The sequence below is a fragment of the Carcharhinus amblyrhynchos genome, chromosome 8 (genome assembly GCF_965287045.1).
Source record: "Carcharhinus amblyrhynchos chromosome 8, sCarAmb.v2.hapA, whole genome shotgun sequence".
Classification (NCBI taxonomy): Eukaryota; Metazoa; Chordata; class Chondrichthyes; order Carcharhiniformes; family Carcharhinidae; genus Carcharhinus; species Carcharhinus amblyrhynchos.
The window spans coordinates 88,987,259-89,011,709 of NC_137331.1; the positions used below are offsets into that span (position 1 = coordinate 88,987,259).

Sequence of the window (24,451 nt, forward strand, 5' to 3'; positions counted from 1 at the left end):
GGGATTGGAATGCCCTGCCTGCTGCAGTTGTGGATGCACCTAGTTTGGGGGCGTTTAAGAGATCCGTGGATAGGTTTATGGATGGAAAGGGTTTGGTTTAGGTTTAGGTTTAGGTCATTGTTTTTTAACTGGTCGGTGCAACATTGTGGGCCGAAGGGCCTGTTCTGCACTGTAATGTTCTAAGAGAAAAGGGAATTTTCATCCATTTACAAAAATCACAGAGCTTGCACCCCCATTATTTTGCGAGATTGGGACCAGATTGCAGATTCATAACTAGAAAGTAAACTTTATCTCAACAGCCACTACAAAAAAACTGCCAGAATTTAGTGCAAGAGTTTCTTTTATTAATATTTCAAAGATTACATTCCAGTCTGAGAGATGTAAACCTAAGCATTTTAAAAATAAAACAGATACTTCCACCTAAAAACAATATTAAAGTGCAATATGAAATACAGATTTGACATGATCAGAACTTTTCCCTTTATAATCGGGTACAAGGGCAACTTCTTTATAATCAATATGCATTGTAAATTTGGCACTATATTTTCAAAAATACGCTCTCATTTTCAAATATATGCTGCCTGATTACAGCATAAAATTTGTACTTAATGGAGAAAAATGGCTTCATCTCTATTAGAGCAACATTTTCAACATGAGGGTCATTGGCACATAAAGAAAGGTCAAATGCCTTCAAGTATTTGGCATTCAATTTTCATTAGCCACCAAGTGATAGTATCAGTTCTGCCCCATGATTTTATGTTCAATTGTCAATCTTTTTTTATTCATTCATGGGATATGGGCACTGCTGGCTGGCCAGCATTTACTGCCCATCCCTCGTTGCCTGAGGACAGTTAAGAATCAACCACATTGCTGTGGTACTGGAGTCACATGTATGGCAAGGTTGGTAGATTTCCTTCCCTACAGAACATTAGAGAAGCAGACAGAGGTTTTTCTGACAACTGACAATGGTTTCATGGTCAGCAGTAGATTTTTAATTCCAGAAATTTTTTATTGAATTCAAATTCCACCACTTGCCATGGCAGGATTTGAATCCAGGTCCCCAGAACATGAGGGGAGTTTCTGGATTAATAGTCTAATGATAATACCACTAGGCCATCGCCTCCTCTTAGTAAGCCGTCATAATAAGCCACAAAATAATTTATCAAGTAATTCCTTGGAAAATAGCAAGCACATCGCATCAGTTAGCTCTCATGTACTTCAATATCGTTTTCACAGTTGAACTGATGAAATCTCGGGAACTAGATATTAGCCATCTCTACAGCAAAGAATGGCACGTATTATAGGAATTCATAATCAGCAGATAAAACTTTTAAAAACTTAAAGTTTAAAATCATATCCATCTGTAAAAGCAGATTAGAGTGGCAGATATTGATTTTATTGCACCCTTTCCCATTCTGTAGCCTAAAAATATTTAGTTCAAATAATTTAGCCCTGAATTGAATTTGCAAAGCACAGTGAAAACATCAGTTGGAAGAACATAATTATTGCACTTTATTTACTTCAGTGAAATGCTAACTGGGAGCCCTTGAATAGGCAGAAATAGTTTTAAGATGCCTCAAATTGTTGGGGGAAAAAAATCAAAACACCACTAAGCATATTTCAGAAAGAAGTTCCTTAAAAAGTTACAGGCAATAATTATTCAATATTTTACTGGGAAATCGGAGGATAAAGGCTTGTAGATCCTTAGCCAAGATTATTCCTTAAACTTTTACATTCTTGTACCACCTCAACTAAATTAAATCATGAAAAATAATTCACAACAGTAATTATCAAGTCCGTTGCTGAATATCATGTAATCCACTAAGATGCATACATTGGTTACTCTTTAAATAAGAAACCGTGATGGAAAGACAAGGCTCAAAGTGCAGGATATTATTATGGTGCTAAGGAAAAAAAGGGAGCATAAAGCATGATGCTAAACTTGTGTTCTAAAAACCCTATTGTTAGACTGGAAACGTACTTCAAAATCAAATATCTTGATGGACTATTTTGCTCCCAATTTATTCATGTTATGCTTGCATCAGTCAAACACATTGCATCAAATGTCCAAAGTGCTGCAAATTCAACACAATAGGGCAATAGATTTATAGAAAAGGTTAAAAAAAATGTGCACTGTGCAACAAATTTCATTTGTCCTTAATTAAAATGCCCCGAGTTCCCCCTAGTTGTACAGACACATAACTGAAGTAATCAGGTTTCAGATTACATTCACAGGACCTTTGTGGATCTGTAAATTATTTGGTCAGATTGAGTTCAAACTTCTTTTTAAACATCTGCAAATACATATACAGTAAACATATTAATTTGGGAATTTAGCTGCTCTGTGAAGAAAATGCTCCTGTGGAAATGATCCCAACCAGCAGCTTGGCAATAACTGCATTAGAAATCAACTAATGAGGAGCTTGAGAAAGAACTAAATGTAATGTTTTGGTTCTAACACACATCAGAAGTCCAGTTTTGGAATCAAAGGACAGCTTTCTGTATACCTGCCCTTTATTTGATCTTGGGGTCAAATTTATTAACAAGAATTGAAGGGCAGATGAGTATGTCTTTTCATCTGCAATATTTTTACTAACACGGGAACAGAGTAGGCCATTTAGCCTGTTTCACCACTCAGATCATGGCTTGATTTGTGACCTAACACCATATATTCACAATTTCCCCATACTGTTTTTGATGATTTGTTGACAAAAATCTATAAATCCTCAATTTAAAATTAACAATTGACAAAGCATCAATTGCCATATGTGGAAGGGTTCCAAAATTTTAAACATTGTGCGTGGAAGTGTTTTGTAACTTCATCTTGAGAGGCCTGGCTCTAACTTTCAGGCTATGCCCCCTAAGTGGCAGAACTAGTTTCTATCCTTTCTGATCAGTTCACCTCATCTTGAGACCTTCAATAAAATCACACTTTAAAATTCTTAATTCCATGGAATACACCTTTAGTTTTTCATCTGTGCTGGCCACATGGAAAAAATGGAGAAGTAGTATGTAGATGAAAAGCAGTGTAAAAAAATTATAGAAAACATTAAGTCTTCGGATAGTGATTTTTTTGATTGGGAACTGTGTACATGAATTCTAGCATATTTGGATGTTACTAAAACTAGTCACATATACATTTCTTTCACAGTGTTGCAATTCCTGAGGGCGATGCCTAGGTGACTACTGGCAGTAGGTACAGTTTACAGGAAACCCATTTAGGTTCTCCCAAGTTCCAAATAATATTCAACTGCTTTGCTAGAAATAAAACACGACCTTAACCCGGTGTTGAGAGACTTCTTACAGAAGTAAAACAAGGCAGCAATAAAGACTACATTTACACGGAACTCCACCAGTTAAAAATTCATAGTTTCTGAGCTCCTGTCTTCTTCAATTAATGCTTCAGTCTTTTTCAATGGGATAATTTCAGGGATGTCTGCACTAGTAAATTTTCCATTAGATTCCTTCAATCGTTGGTAGGAGTACTCACTGCGGAATCCCGAGCAAGCAGTTTTTTGGCAAAATTGAAAAAGATTTCCTACTGTACTTAGTAGCAGAAGGGTGAGAAGGATGATTGATATGATTAGCCAAGTTCTCCTATCAAATGAGAGAAAGAGATATATTATTATTTTACATTTGAATCACTTTTACCATTCCTGAAGTTATTTTTTTCCCCTTCATCGCAAATGTGGTAGCATTTCACCACAATACAGAACAAGTAACTTCTAAAACGGTGCCTATGCTGTTTGCGGAAATTTCAAATCACGAGCTGTTAAAGAAAATTTTACTTTTTATTTAATGACCTTGCTGTTTGTAAGAACTCTATAGCAATTTCTCTCATTTTAATCCATTTCAGAAAGTTAAAAAAACTTCTCTGAAGATCCAAAATGCCCTAAATTTCACTCATCAGTTACTCAATTATCAAAGAGCAGTTCTTGGCAGAACCCATGTAAATCATTGACTTAAATGATTGGATGAAGGCACTTAACCCCCATGCACCCTGGATGTTTTTTCTTCCACCTTCTTCCATCGGGAAAAAGGTACAAAAGTCTGAGATCACTTACCAACCGGCTCAAGAACAGCTTCCTTCCTCCCTCTTTGTAGGTCTGAGGAATGGACCTACCTCGTATTAAGTCGACTTTTCTTAGATCACCCTTGCTATGACTGACATTCTGCACTCTCTCCTTTCCTTCTCTACGTACAGTATGCTTTGACTAAATAAAAGCAATACTTTTCATTGTATACTAATACATATGACAATAATAAATCAAGTAAACTAAAATAGGGATATTTTGTTAACCCACAAAGCTGTGGCAACAAGATTTGTATAACCATTGCTCAGACGGCAGGAAATTTGACCATTAATTTCTGTACATTTGCAACTGAACAAAAGAACAAGCTTATGCTACAGATAACTAGCCATTCATCCAGTAAGCAGAATTTGCTCTAATAACCATATGGGAGGGAAAACCTTTAGGTAAAAGTTGAAGAATTATTGGAATTGTAGTTGAACCCTCCTGGGGCAATCAAGGGCTACTGCAAAAGCAGATTATTACAAGATTAGATAGATCAGAATTTTCCAAACTTAGGTCCATGGTTCAACAAATTTTGGTACTCAACAGGGGTCAATTTCACATTCATAACATTCAAGTAGAGTGGGCAACACTAAGTTCCAAGAACTATGGACTCACTTCAGAGTTGCCCTTCTCAGGCCTAATACAACATTCTTCATTTACACTACATGAGCTGGAAAAGCTACTGAAGAATTTTACTACTGGCAGTGTCTAGTGGTCCAAGATGGTAACTAATGAGATAGACATGATTGTTTTTATTTCAGATTTCTAGCACTGCAATATTGTAGTTATGTATTATTTTGATGGACATGTTACCTGAGCAAGCTTGATCTATAGCTGACCTGCCAGGCTAGCTCACTGATAGGGCATAGGAGAGGTAGATTTGTCAAGAGAAGCAAAATTTCTTATTGCATTTTAGTTAATCTAGTTACCTAATGCTTTAACAGATAGGTTGATTTATTCAGGGCTTAATAAATGGGATCCAACCCGAGAGAGAGAGAGAGAGAGAGAGAGAGATATGAAACAAAATAAAAATATACAAACTCTTTAAAGAAAGGTGAATCCTCTTTGAATCCATGTTGATTCTTGATGTATGAAGCTAGGCACTGATGCACTGTAATACAAATACAACAGACTGTTTCTGGATGTAGATTTAACCTGACAAAGTGCCCAAATTATTAACAGAAACAAACATGAAAAAACAGATTCATTGTTATTGAATATTACAAAGTCATACCTGTATGAATCTGCAGGCATTTTTCATCACCAAAGCTTGTTCCTTGTTGTCAACTGTTTTTTTGTCACTTTTTTCTATTAAAAATTCTTACATACAAATTTATAATGGAAACTACTTAAGTAAATTTGTTAGACCACAATTATGCTCTCTAATCAATTGTGATATCATGTTGCATTGCCATCTCCTCAGCTTTTAATGCAGAGGCAAACCTATGCTCCAACAATTCCACTCCCTGGAACGAAACTTCTGTAATTTTTATTTATTTGTAAATAATATAAAATTGAAGAATTACAAACATTAAATTAACGTATTTAAAATTGAGAATAAATATGCATCCTACGGTCCAATTATTGTGAAAAAAATACAAGCCATTTTCATTATTTCACTTCAACAGTTACTCATAGCTTCTGAACAAATCAGTTTATTTTGGGCATGCACAATTGTTAAATTATAAATGGAGAGATGCAACAGATGTGGAAATAAGCAAACAGACTTTGTAATGACGTGGATATCTAGTTGGAAACGCACCTTGGGGTCAAATTCATTAACAAGAACTGAAGGGCAGAAGAATATGCCCTATCTGCCAGCTTTTTACTAAGACTTGACAAAACCTGGACATTCATTTAATATTAAAGGTTTTTATTTCAGGCAAGTGAAGGTAGAATCCAATAGAAACAGCAACAATTGTTATTGTAGTTTCTTTGTTGAAATATAGAAAAAAAGTTATTAAAACAAATTGCTGTTGACAATCCAGTTAAACCATCGGTTTCTCAACAATTTAAATTTTTTGCTAAATTTTATAAACACAGCACTGTTGAGGAGACAATTTACAATTTAGCAAACGTATTAATGGTACACTAAATTTTCTGTTTCTACGCTCCAAGTGCACATCAAGAAATTATGCATCTGCTTTCCTTTAAATTTAACACACAATTTATGCTTAAACACCAAGCCTGATAATAGGAAGCCGTTATGGTCGGGGTCACAATGGTATGATTAACTGAAGATAAGTTCGGAGGTCTGAATATTTTAAAATGATCAGGAGCCAAATTATAGAATTCTTCTCTCTGCTTCTCAAAAAGACTTCATTTATATTGCCCCAAATTGTCTGACAATAATTTGCATTTATTTAGAACTCTGCTAATTGCTAGAAGACCCCAAAGCACTAAATGTAAATGAGCGCTTTTGAAATATGACAATTGTAGGCAAGAGCAACAACTAATGCCCACAGAGCAAGATCACACCATCAATGAAAGAAATGATTATACCTTTAATATGTTTAGCTAGGACAACAGGAACACAACACTGGCTGTTAATTGGAACACAGGACAAAATGGGTTATTCAACCCTTCAAGTCTGTTCCTCCCTTCAACTAGATCATACATATCATAACTTCATTCACCCACATATCCCTCAATGAGTATTTGTAAAACACACCAAAGCCCATCACAGAAATATTTTCAAACAAAATTTGGCACCATGTCACTTAAGAAAATATGGCACAAATGAGCAAAGCTTCAAGGGATTAGGTTTAAAGACATGTTTTAATAGAGAAAAGAGAAATATAGAGGCAGACTGCTTCAGGGTGTGAATTCTAGAGTTTGGGGCTTTGGTGGCTGACGACAAAATGACCAAGGTGGTGTTTAAAATTGGCAAGTCAGAATTAGAAGAATGCAGAAGACTGGGGTGATTATAGATAAAGGGAGGGCCTAGGACATCGTCTCAGTGCTTATGGTACTAATGGGTGACCTTGAATCCTGGAGACGTTTGAATTCTACCACGGCAGTTGGGGAATTTAAGAACAAAGAAAAGTACAGCACAAGAATAGGCCCTTTGGCCCTCCAAACCTGTGCTGATCAGGAAGCACTAACAAAACCATAAAAACCTGCCCTGACTCAGTCCATATTCCTCTATTCCTTCCTTATTCATGTACTCATCCAGACGCCTCTTAAACATGCCTGCTTCCACCACCTCCTCTGGCAGCACGTTTCAGGCACCCACTATCTGCTTGAAACAATTTCTCTGATAATTCCCTTAAACATTCCTTTGTTCACCTGGAACCTGTGTCCCCTTGTAACTGGCATTTCCACTCTTGGAAAAAGCCTCTGACTATTCATCCTGTCACTGCCTCAATCTTGTAGATCTCTATCAGGTCTCTCCTCAGATGGGGGTTGAGGCGAGGATTGAAATACTTGCATCAGTAATGGTGGCCTTGAAATTACTGAATTGTCTTAAAATTCATCTGGTTTCAGAAACAATGGTTAGAAACGAGTCATTCTGATCCAGTCTGAGGCTACGTGATTCCAGAACCACAGCAATGTGCTTAATTCTCAACTGACCTCCCAAGAGGTTAGTTAGTTATATTCAAAAAGGCAGCTGGCCACTTTGAAGGGCAATGATGGGCAACTAATGCTGGCCGTACCAACGATGCTGACAGCCCATGAATGAACATAAAAACATTTGAAAACAAGGATGAGAATTTTAAAATTGAGGCAGTGTAGGTTAGCAATCAGATGAGCATATCTATGATATATAAATAGGACTAGGTGCTAAGGAGTTTTGAATTACTTCTGGTTCATGGAGGATAGAACATGGGAGGGCAGCTAGGAATATATTGGAGAAGTCAAATCTAGGAGTAACAATGCTGAATATGAGTTCCAGTAGCAAGTGGACATAGGTCAAGTTAAGAGATGCAATGGAGGTAGAAATAGGAAACTCTACTCTGGGTCAAAAAACCACCAAGGGAGTCTGATCTACCCTTGGAATGGTTACCAGGGAGAGGGATGGAGGTACAAACTAGGGAATGGAGTTTGCAGTGCAGTCTGAAGTCATGCTTTAAATCTTAGTTAGAGGCATTTTCTACTTATCTGGTACCAGATATTGGCTGAGCAGTCTGACAATTTACAGGCAGTGCAGGGGTTAAAGAACGTGGTGGTAAATAAGAGCTGGGTGACCTCAACTGAAACCTACACCATATTGCTGGAGAATATTAGAGGGGCAGCCTTATGATGAGATATTGAAAGGGATGTGGCCAGGGATGAATCTTGTGCGACACCAAGTGCAGGAGCAAAAGGAGAAGCCAGAAAATCACCCAGATGAGTGCAATCGCACCCACATAAACAACAGCAGCAAGGCTTGGAGGAGGGTGATGTGATCAATCGTATCAAAGGTTCAGACAGAATGCTATAAGAGGGATAATTTAACTTTATCACAATCACACAGGATGTCATTTGTGACTTTATCAAAAACAGTTTTAAACTGCGAGTGCACAGAAACTTGAATGGGCGCATTCAAATATTAAGTTCCAGGAATCAGAGGTATGAATTTAGGAGACAGCAACATGTTCAAGCGTATTGGCGGGGAAAGGGATTAAGGGCTGGGTGCCTGAGAAAGGTGGCAGCACCTGAGCAGGGAAAACTTAATATCAGCCAAAACCAAAGCTTATTGGGACAAGAAAGTTAAGAAATGGATCTCATGGAAAGATGAGCTTGAAGAGGATATGAGGGCAGTTAGGGGAGGTGTCTATATGAGTTCAAGGCTAGAATGAGGGGAGCCTTAAGACGAGTTTGTCCTGATTGGTTAGGATAGAAGAAAAGCAGCAGAGAGCTGTTCATAGTGCTGACATCCCCATCTTGACAGAATCAGAAATGGAAAAAAGGCTTTGGTAGCAAAGTGTTGCAATAAAGTAATAATATTGCTTCGAGTACCTCTGTATGATGTGTCATTAAATTTGGAGTCACGGGTGGTGTTACAACTTCCAGTTACTGGATGGCAGGGGCACATATTTGCACAGTGACATGCCTGCTGACATCTCCATCCATACCATCCCATGGGACATTCTGTTTAAAATGAAATAAAGTTTAGTATATTGTCAACATATTTATACATTAAATCACACTATTGTTTCTTGTATTAGTAGCAAACATTTTTCATTGGTGAAGTCACCACAAGGTCTCTTCCAAAATGATAGCCTAAAAACAAAATAATTACTACAAAACAAAGAAATATTGAAAGTAATGGCATGATTTGACAAAAAGTTCCTTCAAGTCCAGAATCACCTGAATTTTAAAATATGTATTAATAATTCTGAACTCTTCCACAAAAAAAAATAACTTAAGCTTGGGTTGACATAAAACAATCACTGTGATTTTTTTTGTATCTTTTGGTACTTCATGTCTTCTGTAACTATCAGCCGGTGGTGCTAACATCCATCATTATGAAATGCTTCAAAAGGTTGGTCATGGCACGAATCAATTCCAGCCTCCCAGACTACCTGGATCCACTACAGTTGGCCTACCGCCACAGCAGACACCATCTCCCTGGCCCTGCATTCAACCCTGGAACACCTAGATAACAAGGACACCTATGTTAGATTCCTATTTATTAACTACAGCTCAGTCTTTGACACTATTATTTCTATGAAACTCATCTCCAAACTTCATGGCCTGTGCCTCGGCACCTCCCTCTGCCACTGCATCCCGAACTTCCTAACTCACAGACCACAATCAGTTAAGGATAGGCAACAACACCACCTCCACGATCATCCTCAACACTGGGTACCCCACAAGGCTGTGTTCTCAGTCCCATACTGTACTCCTCATACACCTGTGTGGTCAAATTCCCCTCTAATTCGATTTTCAAGTTTGCTGACAACACCACCACAATGGGTCCGATTTCAAACAATGACAAGACAGAGCACAGGAATGAGACAGAAAATCTAGTGAACTGGTGCGCAACAATAATCCCTCCCTCAATGTCAACCAAATAAAGATTATCATCGACTTGAGAAAGCGTAAAGGAGAACATGCCGCTGTCTACACCAACAGGGACAAAGTAGAAAGGGTCAAGTGCTTCAAGTTTTTAGGGTATCCAGATTGCAATCTGTCCTGGTCCCCACAATGCTGATACTATCAGTATGAACGCCTCTACTTTGAGAAGACTAAGGAAATTTGCCATTTCAGCTACAACGCTCACCAATTTTTACAGATGCACCATAGAAAGCATTCTTTCTGGTTGTATCGCAGCTGCTCTGCCCAAGATCGCAAAGAACAACAACAGGTTGTGAATGTAGTCCAATCTATCACGCAAACCAGCCTCCCACCCATTGACTGTCCACACTTCCCACTGCCTTGGCAAAGCAGCCGCATAATTAAGGACCCCAATCACCCTGGACATTCTCTCTTCCATCTTCTTCCTTCAGGAAAAAGATACAAAAGTCTGAGGTCACGTACCAACCGAGTCAATAACAGATTCTTCCCTGCGGCTGTCAGATTTTTGAATGGACTTACCTTGAATTAAATTGATCTTTCTCCAAACCCCCAGTGCAGCAGGTTACTCACATCCCCTATCTCAGCATGGTTTTACCAATTGCTGCATTTTTCACTTGACAGGAATCAGACACTGCCAGTGATGACTACGCTGGCAGTCAACTCTTTTTGGCCATTTAGCTAACTGATATACACGTAACAAAGCACCACTTTTATGAATCAAGACAATCTACAGAGAATTACATGATATTTTGTCAAAATATATTGCATCTTTTAAGTGTTATCATCTCCTTGGAGACATACAACTTACTCCAGTGAGTTTAAGCTGAAATGCAGAGTATTAAAACTTATATCAGCTAAAAACACAACACAACAGGTTTAGCTCAGACTATTTTACTTTTTAAGAGTATCACCTAGAAAGAGCAAAATAAGAATCATAGTCCACAATTACATATCTTCCCTTCCACATCACTTTAAGGAGTCAGGCAGCTTACTAACCAGAAGTATTGCAGACCTTCCTAGTATTGTGTTATGAATTTTACCACTGACAAGTGACTCCCTTCTAATTTTCCACCTGTGGGCATCATTCTTAGAACCCAACTTAAAAAGTTAATCGGTGTTATCACATTTTGTCTGGACTCTTGAACAGAGCTGACAGTTGATTTTTCGTGGAGTTATAGATGGCCAAAATGAAGGAGAGCATCACAAGTGCCTCATGCTGTAAAGTGTGGATAGTTATTTGGAATCAAGTGCAAACCAAAAAGTTGCTTAGATATGTGCAAACTTGACGACTCCTCCACATACCTACATGATTCCTTAAACTACTGCAACAGTGGGAGCATCTCCTGGATTATCCTTCTGAGGCAAAAGCTACATGAGTAGTGCTGCCTTGTTAATCACTCTTGGGCACCCTTGCTTGTTCAGAGATTGCAGCAAAAATGCTCCAAGAGAAATAATCTCATCTGTCACTGGTACGTTTGCTACAGATATCCTTCCAACTGATGTGACAAAAACAAGTGATTCCATATTGATCAGATGCCTGTAGGGCCTGGTGTTGTGATAGTAGGTAGCCTGTGATGTGGAGCTACTTCAGTAACAGTCAACCCTACCGTTGAGAGACCCGGTCCAGCTGACAGTACCTGTGAGGGACCCTGCTCAGAGATGGATGACAGTGGGTAGCACTGCTGCCTCACAGCACCAAGGACCCAGGTTTGATTCCCAGCTTGGGTCACTGTTTGTGTGAGTCCGCACGTTCTCCCTGTGTCTGCATGGATTTCCTCCAGATGTTCCGGTTTCCTCCCACAGTCCAAGAGATGTGCTAGTTAGGTGCATTGGCTATGCTAAATTCTCCCTCAGCATATTTCGAACAAGTGCTGGAGTGTGGTGATTAGGGGATTTTCACAGTAACGTTATTGGAGTGTTGAAGTAAGCCTATTTGTGACACTAATAAACAAACTTTAAACTTAACCGCTGCTTCTGAATCTCTTGGGAGGAACTAAGACCAAGGGAGTAAACCCTAACAAAAAAAATCCAGAGTGTAGCCCTGTAAAACGGTCATGCGTCTTTTACAACACATTCTGGCCAATCCGGCAGGCAAATTGGTGCCAAATGTCATACTTTGAACTCATTTGGACCCCACCAGTAAGGCCAAGAAGGGGTCTATGCTTCGGCAACCTAAAACTGCCATATATCCCGTCCAGGCATATGCCATGGAGAAGTCACTCCACAGCTGCCTCAGCGACCAAAACAACACGGAAGGCAGCAGTTATCGGTTATAAGGCCAGCTCAATTGCATTGAGAATGGGTGCCAGGGACTGTCTTCAAGTGAGAGAGATCATTGTGTCTCATTGGTCAACTACCACTCACCTCGAACTTGGCAGTCTCCAGGCAGTAAGGTGCCATTCCACCGCAGTCCATCTGCTCAAATGGGTACTAGGAGCTTAGGATCATTGCCTGACAAGCAGACTGTAACACCTCACCAAACAAATCAGACAGGAAAGAAGCCCTTCATTTCGCAAGCTGGAACATCAAAACCACACGTCCAGGCCTGTCAGAAGAACTCTCAGATCACCTACTCTTGGAAGACCGCTATCATCGACAAATGCAGTAGACTTAACTGTGGACATTGCAGTGCTTTAGGAGACATCTCCTTGCAGGCAGATCAGTAAGGGAACAAGGTTACAGTTTTTATTGGCAGGGTAGAGACCCAAAAGAGCCAAGTTGGCATGGAGTAGGCTTCACCATCAGAATCTCCTTGCTCAGTTCAGGGTGAGGGTCAACCATGACTCACGGCTCCTGCCTCGGACGACATGGTATTGGAATGATGAACGAGAATGGACAGAGACTGGAATTGTGCTTATCACAACCTCTATCACCAACTCATTCTTTCAAACCAAACCCTGTTGCCAGGTTTCATGAAGACATCCAAGCTGGATGTCATCATCACCAGGCAAGCCTCCATGAAATGTTCTAATTACATGCAGCTTCCATTGTGTGGAATGCAACACCAACCACTTCCTGGTATACTGCAACATTAGATTCCAGCCAAAGATACATCATTCCAACCAAAATTGACATCTGTACATCAACATTACCAAAATTTTCATCCACTGCTGTCACAGGAGTTTCTCGATTCTCTTGAAAATGCCCTTCAAAACCTCTCTGCAGCAGATGCAGAGATGAAGTAAGCCCACATTAGAAACATCATCAATAATATAGCAATGACCACTTTTGGCAAATGTGAATAGCAGAGTGTAGACTGGTTTCAGGGCCAGTTTAAAGAGATGGAACCAGCCATAGTCACTAAGCATACTGTGCTACTGAAATACATGCAAGCCCCCAGCGAGAAAACATCCTCAGCACTTAAAGCCATGCAAAGAACAGCTAGGTGATGTGCAAACTATGCAGTCATATCCTGCTGGCTTCTGGCATTGGAAACAAATGCATGACAGCATCAAGAAGGTTTTTTTTTGCCCACTATCAAGATGACTGCCCTCTCACCCTCCTCACTCATGCCTAAACCAGGACAATCACTGACCAAAGCAAGCAAATGAACCACTGGGTGGAGCATGACCTAGAACTACTCCAGAGAAAATATCATCATTGATGCCACCCTCGATGTAGTTCAGCCTCTTCTAGTCATGGAGCTAGTCAAGTGGCCAAAACTGGAGCTCAGTAACACCACTGATTCCCTTGCCATTAGAAAGGCACCTGGAACGGACAGTATTACCCCTGAAATAATCAAGTATGCCAAGCCAGCTATACTCCCAAACTCTATGAACTGCTTTGTTAGTGCCTGGACGAAGGAGCAGTAGCACAGGACATGCACAATGCCAATATCATCACCCTCTAAGACCAAGGGTGACCATGGTGATTGCAACAATTACCATGGAATCTCTCTGCTCAGCACAGTAGGGAAAGCCTTTGCTCGAGTTGTTCTAAACAGATTTCAGAAGTTGGCTGATTATGGTAATCCTGAGGCACAGTGCAGCTTTTGTGCAGAGAGACCCACATCTATGGGTACAAGATTTTAAGAGCGTTACATATTTACAGTAACAAGCTTACCTATAACAGTTTTCTGTCTTTGAATATTTTGCAGGGAGGCCTCACCCCCTTCAAAATTCTTGACCTGGAGTTAGTTACTAACTCCAAATCTACTACTGGCTGACAGCTGATGAAGGACTACACTTATGCATATTATTTCAAATATACAGAATTTCTCAACAGGCAACAGCATTATTCCCTTGAACCAAGACCTGGGTTGCACAGTAATACACAAAGGCATTAGAGAAATTCCACCTGTAATGCCTCCGCAGCATCTTCCAGGTTCATTGGGATGACTGTCGAACAAACTCTAGTGCCCTTGTTGAAGGCAGCTCCACAAGTGTTCAGGTAAAACTCCCAAAAAAATCAACTTTGTTGTACTGGACATTGTGCCCAGATGGCTGAAACCATCACCCCAGCCAAGTGCTGTGCTCTGAACTCCAACATTCCGGGGAGGACAAAGATAACCAGAACTAGAGGGCACAGCCGCAAAATAAGGCGGGGGGGGGGGGGGGGGGGGGGGGGGAAAGAGAGAGAGAGAGAGAGAGAGAGAGAGAGAGAGAGAGAGGCGCAGTTTAGAACAGAGTTGAGGAGGAACTTCTTCTCTCAAAGGGTGGTGAATCTCTGGAATTCTCTGCCTATTGAAGTGGTGGAGGCTACCTCGTTGAATATATTTAAGTCATGGGTTGATAGATTTCTGATAGACAAAGGAATTAAGGGTTATGGTGAGCAGGCGGGAAAGTGGAACTGATCCACTTCAGATCAGCCATGATCTTATTGAACGGGAGGGCAGGCTCGAAGGCCTACTCCTGCTCCTATTTCTTATGTTCTTATAATGCTGACATTGATCTCAACTGGGATGAGCTTGCTACCAATTATTCAGAATGGCAACAACTTTTCTATCACATTGCATCTCTGAGTCTCAATTCTTAATGATGAGATAGAGAATAAAATGAAGCGAATCTTGGATTCCAGGTCCCACTATGTCCTGCCTCACGTTCCAAAATGGATGTAGATCCAGAACTGACCTGTTCAGTCACATGAAGAATTATGGTAGAAACTCACACCAAGTAGACATCACCCTTAAATCGAGAGTCAATCAACATTTGTGTTTCCTCATGGTATAACAGTATTTTTCTTTAGTCAAGCAATTTTAAATCAAGTCAGACTCAAATAAAATTTCTCATGTAAACTTTACACTTCAATTCTATTTCAAAGTGAAATCCTGAGATACTTGCACCTATGTGACTGAGGCAGAGGAAACACGAGAGATAGAGATGGATAGATAGAACTAGAGTATAAGCAAGCAAGAGACCAGCAGAAAGGTTCTGGGGTTTGATAGCACTCTGTCTGGGACTTGGCAGCATCAGAACTGCAATTTGCAACGCCAACTCCAGTGCTGCCAAAGGCCAGCAATCCTCAATCTTCCATGACCCTTTATACCAAATCCAAATTTCTACTCAAACCCTAGGATTCCCTCTCCTGTATTACCCAAGTTAAAAAAATTATATCTTTCATGGCATGTGAACATCACCAATGGTCAGTATTGGCTGCCCATCCCCGCATGCCCTTAAGGAGGTGATGGCAAGCTGTTTTCTTGAATAGCTGCAATCCATGTGCTATAATAGTGTGTTCCAGGATATTTAACCAGTGACACACAAGGAACAGTGATATAGTTCCAAAACATTTAGGTGGTGGGCTGTTAGATTTCACCTCTTTGACATATTTATGCAATTAATAAGGCTCACATTATCAAATTGTACTGTACACAAGCTTAGTGATAAAAATCACAAATAAAACAAAATAGAAAAACTCAGCGATCTGGCAACATCCGTGGAGACAAAAACAGTTAACATTGAAGAAGTCATATGGACTTGAAATGTGCCAAATACTGTAATGAAGCCTTAAGAAAGAAGCTGAATTAATGGTGAGGAAAGGGTCAAAGCATCAGGGATACCATTTTAGATACAAGTAATAATTAAGTTAGAAGAGATGCCAAACTGATTGCTTCTGGTATGAGAAGCAGCTTGTTTTGGGAAAGCTAGGAACACTTTCCAAATGGTCAATGGGTTGTAAATGTTTGGTTAGAACTTGTTAGTTGTGCTGACACAGGCGCACATTTTTGGGCTAAATGTAGCCAAACTACCTGCAAAAATGGGTGCCATGAGCAAGGCCAGCATTTATTGCCCTCAAGGTGATGGTGATGAGGAGAAGGTAGTGGGGAGCTGGCCACAACTGTAGTCCACAGTGTGTAGGTGCTGTTGGAGAGGAATTTCAAGGATGGTGAGATTTGGAGGGGAACTTGGAGGCAAGGGGGGTCATAAGTGTTTGCTGACACTGTTCTTTTCGGCAGCAGAGGTCACAGATCTGGAAGGTGCTCTTTCAAAAGCCTTGCTAAGTTGCTGCTTTGCTTCGTCTAGCTGGAATACACTGTAGCCATAGTTCGCTGATTATGAAGGAAGGGCCAGTCAAATGGTCTGCTGTGCTGTAGACAGCGTTGAGCTTCAAGTGTTGTTGAACTTCAGTAAGCCAAGCTTGTGGACAGTATTCTGTAACACTCCTGACTTTTGCCTTGTAGATGATCGAAAGGATTTAGGAAGTCAAGAGCTGAGTTATTTACTGCAGAATACTCAGTACCTGATGTGCTCCTTTAACCACTAAGCCTCCAAACCTCACTGCTTTCTCCTGGGTGTAATTAAGGCCCATCTATTTAACTTTGGTATGATTCAACTTGCTATGCATCCTGAGCATTAAAACCCATCGAGATAAAAATGGATAGATAAAGGAACAGTAATGATCCATAATGTGATTCCCAACATGGAAATTACATATTTAAATATCTTCTTCAGTCATCTCAATATTACATGGTGCTTTAAAGATTTAACAGTAAACTATACCCTGAAACTTGAGAAATAGGAGATCGATGACTTGGTCTCACATTTGCCGTCACGCTTAACCACCAATATCCCAAATCTCAAAAACAGATATATAGTTATAGCTCATATTCAAATTCGTCCAATTAAATTCATTTTTTTTCAACATTTGCAAATTCCTCAATTTTCAAACAGAACAAATGCACAAAAATGGCAAGCTTTGCTTAAACTTGTACAATGTCTTAAACAATTAATGTAACCAATGTAACTCTGTAGGCTCATTTAACTACTTAATAATTTTTAAAAAATATACTGCCTCCTGCTACAATTAGTAAACAATGTGCTCTATTGCTCACCCAAACTTTACTTCAACTGGTCTCCTACACTTCCAAGGCACCTCCCATCAAATGACACCACCATTCAAAATAACATTCAAATATTGACCTCGCTACTTTGGCAGCAAGTTTCTTTGAAAATTTTAAACATGGGTCACCAATTATTTTTATATCCACAAAATCCATAGGGCAAACAGGCAAAACATTTATGAACAACTGTGAGAAGGCTTGTGTTGCACCCACAAGAGGATTTATACATTTGAGACAGTCTGATACTCAGCTGAAATGTTAGAATTAGAGTTAGCTAGACTTGCTTGCTATGTTGACCAGCTAGTTGGTCAAGATGTTGGTAAGTAGAGACTTTTTCAGGTAGCATCATGGTTCACGTGTTTGTACATCAGAGCTTTGTTTTCAATTTTGTAACTTCACCTTGTTCACAGAAGTCTCCACGATAACCAGATGGACAGCTGCAAGTACCATGAATATGATCACAAATCCCACCATTTATGCAATGACATTTTTGGCTACAACCATCACCATAGAAGTCACTAGGGCATTCTGTTGAGAAAAGAAATGAAGAAAGTACTTAAAATTGAACATTGCTTATGATATTCTGCATTGAGATCTTTTAACACGAGGAAAACAATTATCATGGAAAATTTACATAAACATGACAACACAAAAATCTACCTTGAATTGCATATCCATCATTTTAAAGTCAATTCTTTGATACAGAATTTTGAACGTAACCACATGTTTTGGTTTAATAGTTAACTTTTCTAGTTAACTTTGTTTAATTCCAGTTCAGCTAGCCCACCATTTTGTTCCAATGCAAGATTTGCAACATGTCAATTCAGCCTTCTAAACTCTCAAATTCAGTCCTAATTGTGCTTGTATTTATTTCTTGGTAAGTTGTGTTTGTTTTTGTGGTCTCGAGGTTAGACAATAGTTCTTGGTGCTCCTGAGTAATCAGCTCCTCGGGGTGCTAATCATCATGTACATCTATCCACAGCCATCAACTGTCCTCTCCAACCCTAAAATCCTCTCTTCTGCTGGATTTGAACGTGGGTGTATTTTGGTCCAAACTTGAAGTTAACAAGCATCTTAAAAAGCCTCAGTCTATTAGTTCAAATGTAATCTTGTGAGCTTTTGTATAAACATCTGGTAAACCATGGACCTGGATTTTGTCTCAAGCTGTGTTTTAAACTCCTGGACATCTGTGGACACCAAGTTATTTCTGTGGTGAACTATACTGGAATAAACCATATGATTCCGCCTCTGTCTCTACTGCACTGCTCTTCTTTACTTTTGTCAGCTGTGGAAAAAATCCAGAATAATCTTAGATCAAACTGGACTTCAAATGCCTGGACTGTTCTCAACATCAAGAACATGCTTCAGCACTTGGCTAAAAGGTTTAACTTCTGCCTTTGATCTGCTCTTTGGTGATTACTTCACAGCCCTTTCCTAACCACTGCCGTGACTGAGATACTTCAGTCTCCTGCTGAGTCTACGACTGATCACTGGTTACACTAGTTTTCAGCTTCATTTTGTTCAGCTGGGCCAAATACCAAAACATTCTGTTGCTCCTCGATTTTATTGTTTCAACTTTACCAACATCTTCTGATTCTGCAACTGCTTCTGTCAACCCCTTGCATCTCTCCCCCACCCCCCTGCAAAAAAAAAACCCATCAGTGCATCCTCTATAGGTTTTGGACACTCAACAATCATCTACAAACTGATAATGCTGACTCCACCCTACTATCAGTATACTACCACAAAAGCTCTGACTAATTCTGAATGCCATCCTATTATCTCCTAATTATTTCCTATTCCTTGTTTACCATCATGTTATGTATCCTAGTTTTAATATAACAGGCCAATGCAATTTGCACTCGAGTCCACTCATGTACTTTCTACTCTACCTTGACTTCACTCCTTTTTCCCCTCATCATCGCAGACACCTCACATCTACTGTCATGCTTTCTTCACTTCTCTCCCTCAGTGACTTGGCCCTCTAAATTCCTTATCCTAACCCTTTGGCACTTCTTGGCCTTGCTTACTTCTTTTCCAGGCTTGAATCCCTCTTGGATAAGCCTACAGTTTCTCTGTGTCTATTGTGGGAGCCTCCAAAGGGCTTACCGAGGAATACAATCCAAGCAACCATGTACTGCCCCATGCTTCTCTCTTACCAAATGTGCTGTCTAGCAAGTCTGCTGGCGGCTAATCATCTTCCCATGCAATTTGCCTGTCACTGCTGACCTTGTGGACACAGCCAATAGATCATCACCCATCTTCACATTTCCCCCCAGAAGTCCTTCACTGGTGAATAAGGCCCTTGTCAACCATAAACTTATTGTGGATGATTGCAACACCATTATCCTTAATGGAAATTTAGCTAAGGTGTGTCAACACCTTCCCCCTAAACAAAGCCTCCCCACCTTCCATCATGAACCCAAAATTAATGTGGTTGTGTGACATTCATCAATAAAAGCAGACCTTGACCCTCAGCGCTCACTCCTCTGAACTTTCCACCAATTCGTGTGATTTTACTCTCGTTATTAACTAGTCCTTTTCCCTTTCCAAGCCTCACCATCCTTTTTCACTTTTATCTTCATATGTTCCATCCCACCTAAAATTCTTCACACCCTACTGCCCTCTTCAGTAGAAGAAAAAGTTCTCATTAAAATATCTTCACTGCCGTCCTCTCAGCCTCTGCAGTGAACTACTTCCTGTCCTTGGTGATTTCAACCTCCATCTTATCTCTTTCCCATCTTATCTTCTCCAAATCTTTCCATGTCAACTCTCCAATAGCCACACCTTTGACCTTTGCCATCTCTTTTGGCCTTGCTACTCCCACCCCATCAATCGCAGGTGAAGCCAACTGATCATTGCTCTCCGCCCCACATCCCTCTGCCGTGCCCCAACACTTCTTTGAATTCACTCCTGGAAAATTATCCACCGATTTACTTACAACTGCACTTTCAAAATTCTGACTGTTTAACCTCTGGCTCTCTGTTTGCTACTGATTTGCTCAACCACATTCTTATCTCCCACCTTAGATGCCTTAGTCTCCAATAAAACGATTATACTCTCTCAACCTGGCTATTTCCCTTGGTCTAACCCTCAGTTTGGCACCTCGACGTCCAAGGGATATAGGATGGAACGGGTCAGGAGGTCAACTGGTTTAGTTATCCACTGCCAGCTCTGGTTGAACCACAAAAGCACTAAAGATCCAGTTTGCTATTCAAGAATCATCCTGGAAAGCAAAAATAATCTGCAGATTTTTAATAAACCATAAACCATTTTCTTAAACCTCTTTCCTCCACTATCATCCCCAACATTCCAACGTTCAAGCAGCTCATAGACTGAGCTCATGCCAAAACATCCTCTAAAGTTTCCCTCTGCCAGTCCTGAACTTGCAAATTTTTTCCAGATTCTCCATCTCTCTCTTCATACCCTTTGTTGAGCTCATCATATCCATGGAGTCCACTTCCGGCTCCTTCAAACCATGTCCACTAAACAGCTGACCACCCAACCTCCGCTCCTGGTCTTCATGTTAGATATTGTTGACAGTTCCATCTTCTGGTGCTGTCTCTTGCTCATCTTTAAATCTGCTGTTATCACCTTTGCCTAAAAAAAATACTTTGACCCCAATGTCCTTGCTAAATACTGCTCCTCTCCAAAGCCCTTGAATGTATGGTCACCTATCATCCAGACTGGTCTTTCGCAGAGCTGTTCAAAAACCTCCAAATCAAGCTTCTGCTGGGCTAGAGTCCCAAAATGTTACAAATTACATCATGTGATTGTAACAATGGCAAACTATCCTTCCATGTCCTTTTTGATCTGTTGCAGTCTTCAACACAGTTAACCACATCTTATATCTCCATTGCTTATCCATTGTCATTCCTGAATGTAATTAGGAAAGAATGAAACTAGGTATCACTTGCAATGGCTTCTTTTTCCACTCCTGCACTATTACCTCTCACGGCATCCTTATCCCACTTCTATTTCTCAAAATGCTGTCCCCTTAAGCAATGCTATTTGAAAGCATAATGTTAGTTTTCAAATGCAAACTTAAACACTCAGCTCTATCTCAATACCACATCAGACTGTGCATCTGCTATCCAATACCAGACAGGCAGAAATTTCTTCAAAATCGGAACCATTAACTTTGGCAAATAAATAAAGCCAAAATACTGTGGATGCTGGAAATCAAATTAAAACAGAAAATGCAGGATAAACTCAACAGATCTGACAGCATCTAAGGAGAGAGAAACAGGGTTACGGTGGAATCAATACAACTGCTTCAGAGCTCTGAAGAAAAGGCGTACTGAGTCAAAACATTTAACTTTTTTTCCCCTCAAGATGCTGTCAGCCCTGATTAGTTTATCTAGCATTTTTTGTTTTCATTAACTTTGGTTCCTGCTCTAAAACACTACCAACTCCATCTCTCACCCTGGCAAATAATCCGAGAACAAATCAGGCAGTTTGCAATCTTCATGCTATATTTCACCCCGAGATGAGCTTCCGACCACAGATCTGGACCATTAAAGATAATTTCTGCCACCAACCTTTGTCCCTGCCTCAATCTATCTGATACTAAAATCCTCATTCATGCCTTTGTTACCTCTAGACTTGAATATCCCAATGCATTTGTGGCCAGTCTGTAAACTTGGAAGTCATTCAAACCTTGCCATGTTCTTAGTCCCATTTACCTATTACCTGCGTTTGGACTCTGGTTAAGCCTAGATTTTAGATTTTTTCAGGTCCTTTTATGGCTCTTCCCTCCCCATTTCTTTTCTAGCTCCCAACTCTCAAATTGTGCTCATCTAATTCTGGTTTGAGCATCCCTGGTATTAACTGCTCCTTTGGCTGCTATGCTCTCAGCTACCTAGGCTATAAAGCTCTGGAATTCTCTCCCTAAAAACTTCAGATACACTCTTCATCTTTCTTCTTTTAAGAAGCTCCTGAAAACCTTAACCCAGTGCAGGGACAACGGGCTGAATGGCTGCCTTCTGCCAGTGCTTCTACACACAGGTGAAACTAGAACTCGGGGGCATGGCCTCAAAATAAGGGGAAGCAGGTTGAGGACTGAGTTGAGGAAGAACTTCACACAAAGGGTTGTGAATCTGTGGAATTCTCTGCCCAGTGGAGCAGTTGAAGCTACCTCATTGAATGTTTTTAAGGCAAGGATAGATACATTTTTGAACAATAAAGGAATTAAGGTTTATGGTGAGCGGGTGGGTAGGTGGAGCTGAATCCATGAAAAGATCAGCCATGCTGCTATTGAATGGCAGAGCAGACTTGAGGGGCCAGATGGCCTACTCCTGCTCCTAGTTCTTATGATCTGCAGGTAGTCATTTTGTAAAACCCATTTTGATCAAGCTTTTGGCCAACAATGCTTCTTGGAAGTTCCATGGACTCATAAGAACATAAGAAATAGGAGCAGGAGTAGGCCATCTAGCCCTTCGAGCCTGCCCCGCCATTCAATAAGATCATGGCTGATCTGTCTTGGCTCAGCTCCACATTCCCGCCCTCTCCCCATAACCCTTAATCCCCTCGCTTATCAAAAAGCCATCAACCCGCGTCTTAAAAATATTTAGCGAGGCAGCCTCCACCACCTCAACGGGCAGAGAATTCCAGAGATTCACAACCCTTTGAGTGAAGAAGTTCCTCCTCAACTCCGTTCTAAACCACCCCCCCTTTATCTTGAGGCTGTGCCCCAAGAGTACAAGCCTAATTTATTCAGCCTCTCCTCATAGCTCAACCCCCTCAACTCCGGTATCAGCCTAGTAAACCTCCTCTGCACTCCCTCCAAGGCCAAAATATCCTTGCGTAAGTACGGCGCCCAAAACTGCACACAGTACTCCAACTGCGGCCTCACCAATGCCCTATACAGCCGCAGCAAGACCTCCCTACTTTTATATTCAATCCCCCTCGCTATGAAGGCCAGCATCCCATTCGCCTTCCTGACCACCTGCTGCACCTGCAGGCTGGGTTTTTGCGACTCATGCACAAGGACCCCGAGGTCCCTCTGCACCATCGCCTGCTGCACTTTTTCTTCACGTAAGTAATAATCCTTCCTACCATTATTCCTACCAAAGAACATAAGAAATAGGAGCAGGAGTAGGCCATCTGGCCCTTCAAGCCTGCCCCGCCATTCAATAAGATCATGGCTGATCTGTCGTGGCTCAGTTCCACTTTCCGGCCCTCTCCCCATAACCCTTAATCCCCTCTCTTATCAAAAACCCATCCACCCGCTTCTTGAAAATATTTAGCGAGGCAGCCTCCACCACTTCAACGGGTAGAGAATTCCAGAGATTCACCACCCTTTGAGTGAAGAAGTTCCTCCTCAACTCTGTTCTAAAACGCCCCCCCTTTATCTTGAGGCTGTGCCCCCTAGTCCTACTGTCCTTTCTGAGCAGGAAGAGTCTCTCCACCTCTATCCTATCCATCCCATTCATCATCTTATACTCATCATCTCATTTTATTAAGGACAAAAAGTTTAAAATACCCGTGCAGTAGAAGAGAAAATGTGAGTTGCTGCCACATGCTCTACTATTTTAATGTATTCACATATAAAAAGATCCGAACACTGCATAGTCCAAGGCTCCAAGTGATTTTTTTCAAATGCAATAATATACATAAGTCATGGCCACAAGGGTCAAATTAAATTTGAAACTATGTCTCAAACTTGGAGGACTAAAGTAACCATCTACTACCCCATTTGAAATACTGATTTTGTTTTGGCAGAGGAATCATCCTTTTCAGTAACATTAAGACTTTTTTTGAAAAACAAAACTAACGTTCAATTATTGCCAATATGTTAATCTTTCGAATAATGACATGCTTTTCAATGCATATTTAAAATTATATTTTAATACAATGATAGAAACCAATTTTTAAAATTAAAAAAGGGGAAAATCAAAACAAATATTATGAAGCCATAAAATAAAATGCAAGATGCCCAGAAAAAGGGGAAAAGAAACTCGAAGACAATGGAAAATGCAGAAAAACAGACACACTCACCATCACTACAGTTAGCTCCCAAGTACCCTGCATCACAGAGGCATCCACCTACATGATAAACAGAAGAATTAATTAATTAATGGCAAAAGAAACT

The 24,451-nt window shown here is 40.4% G+C and overlaps 1 protein-coding gene across 2 annotated transcripts in view; it reads right to left on the bottom strand.

Moving 5' to 3' along the window:
• Positions 1–322: 322 nt before the first annotated feature.
• The window catches only part of nagpa (N-acetylglucosamine-1-phosphodiester alpha-N-acetylglucosaminidase), a 62,200-nt gene continuing 38,071 nt past the window's right edge, over positions 323–24,451 (bottom strand). For both annotated transcript variants that reach the window (XM_080194440.1, XM_080194442.1), the window contains 5 exons: positions 24,358–24,405; positions 17,758–17,886; positions 9,018–9,149; positions 5,118–5,187; positions 323–3,597 (listed from right to left, as the gene is read on the bottom strand). In XM_080194440.1, coding sequence (XP_080050566.1) covers positions 3,357–3,597; positions 5,118–5,187; positions 9,018–9,149; positions 17,758–17,886; positions 24,358–24,405 — 620 coding nt within the window. In that variant the 3' untranslated portion in view covers positions 323–3,356. The remainder of the gene's footprint in view (positions 3,598–5,117; positions 5,188–9,017; positions 9,150–17,757; positions 17,887–24,357; positions 24,406–24,451) is intronic.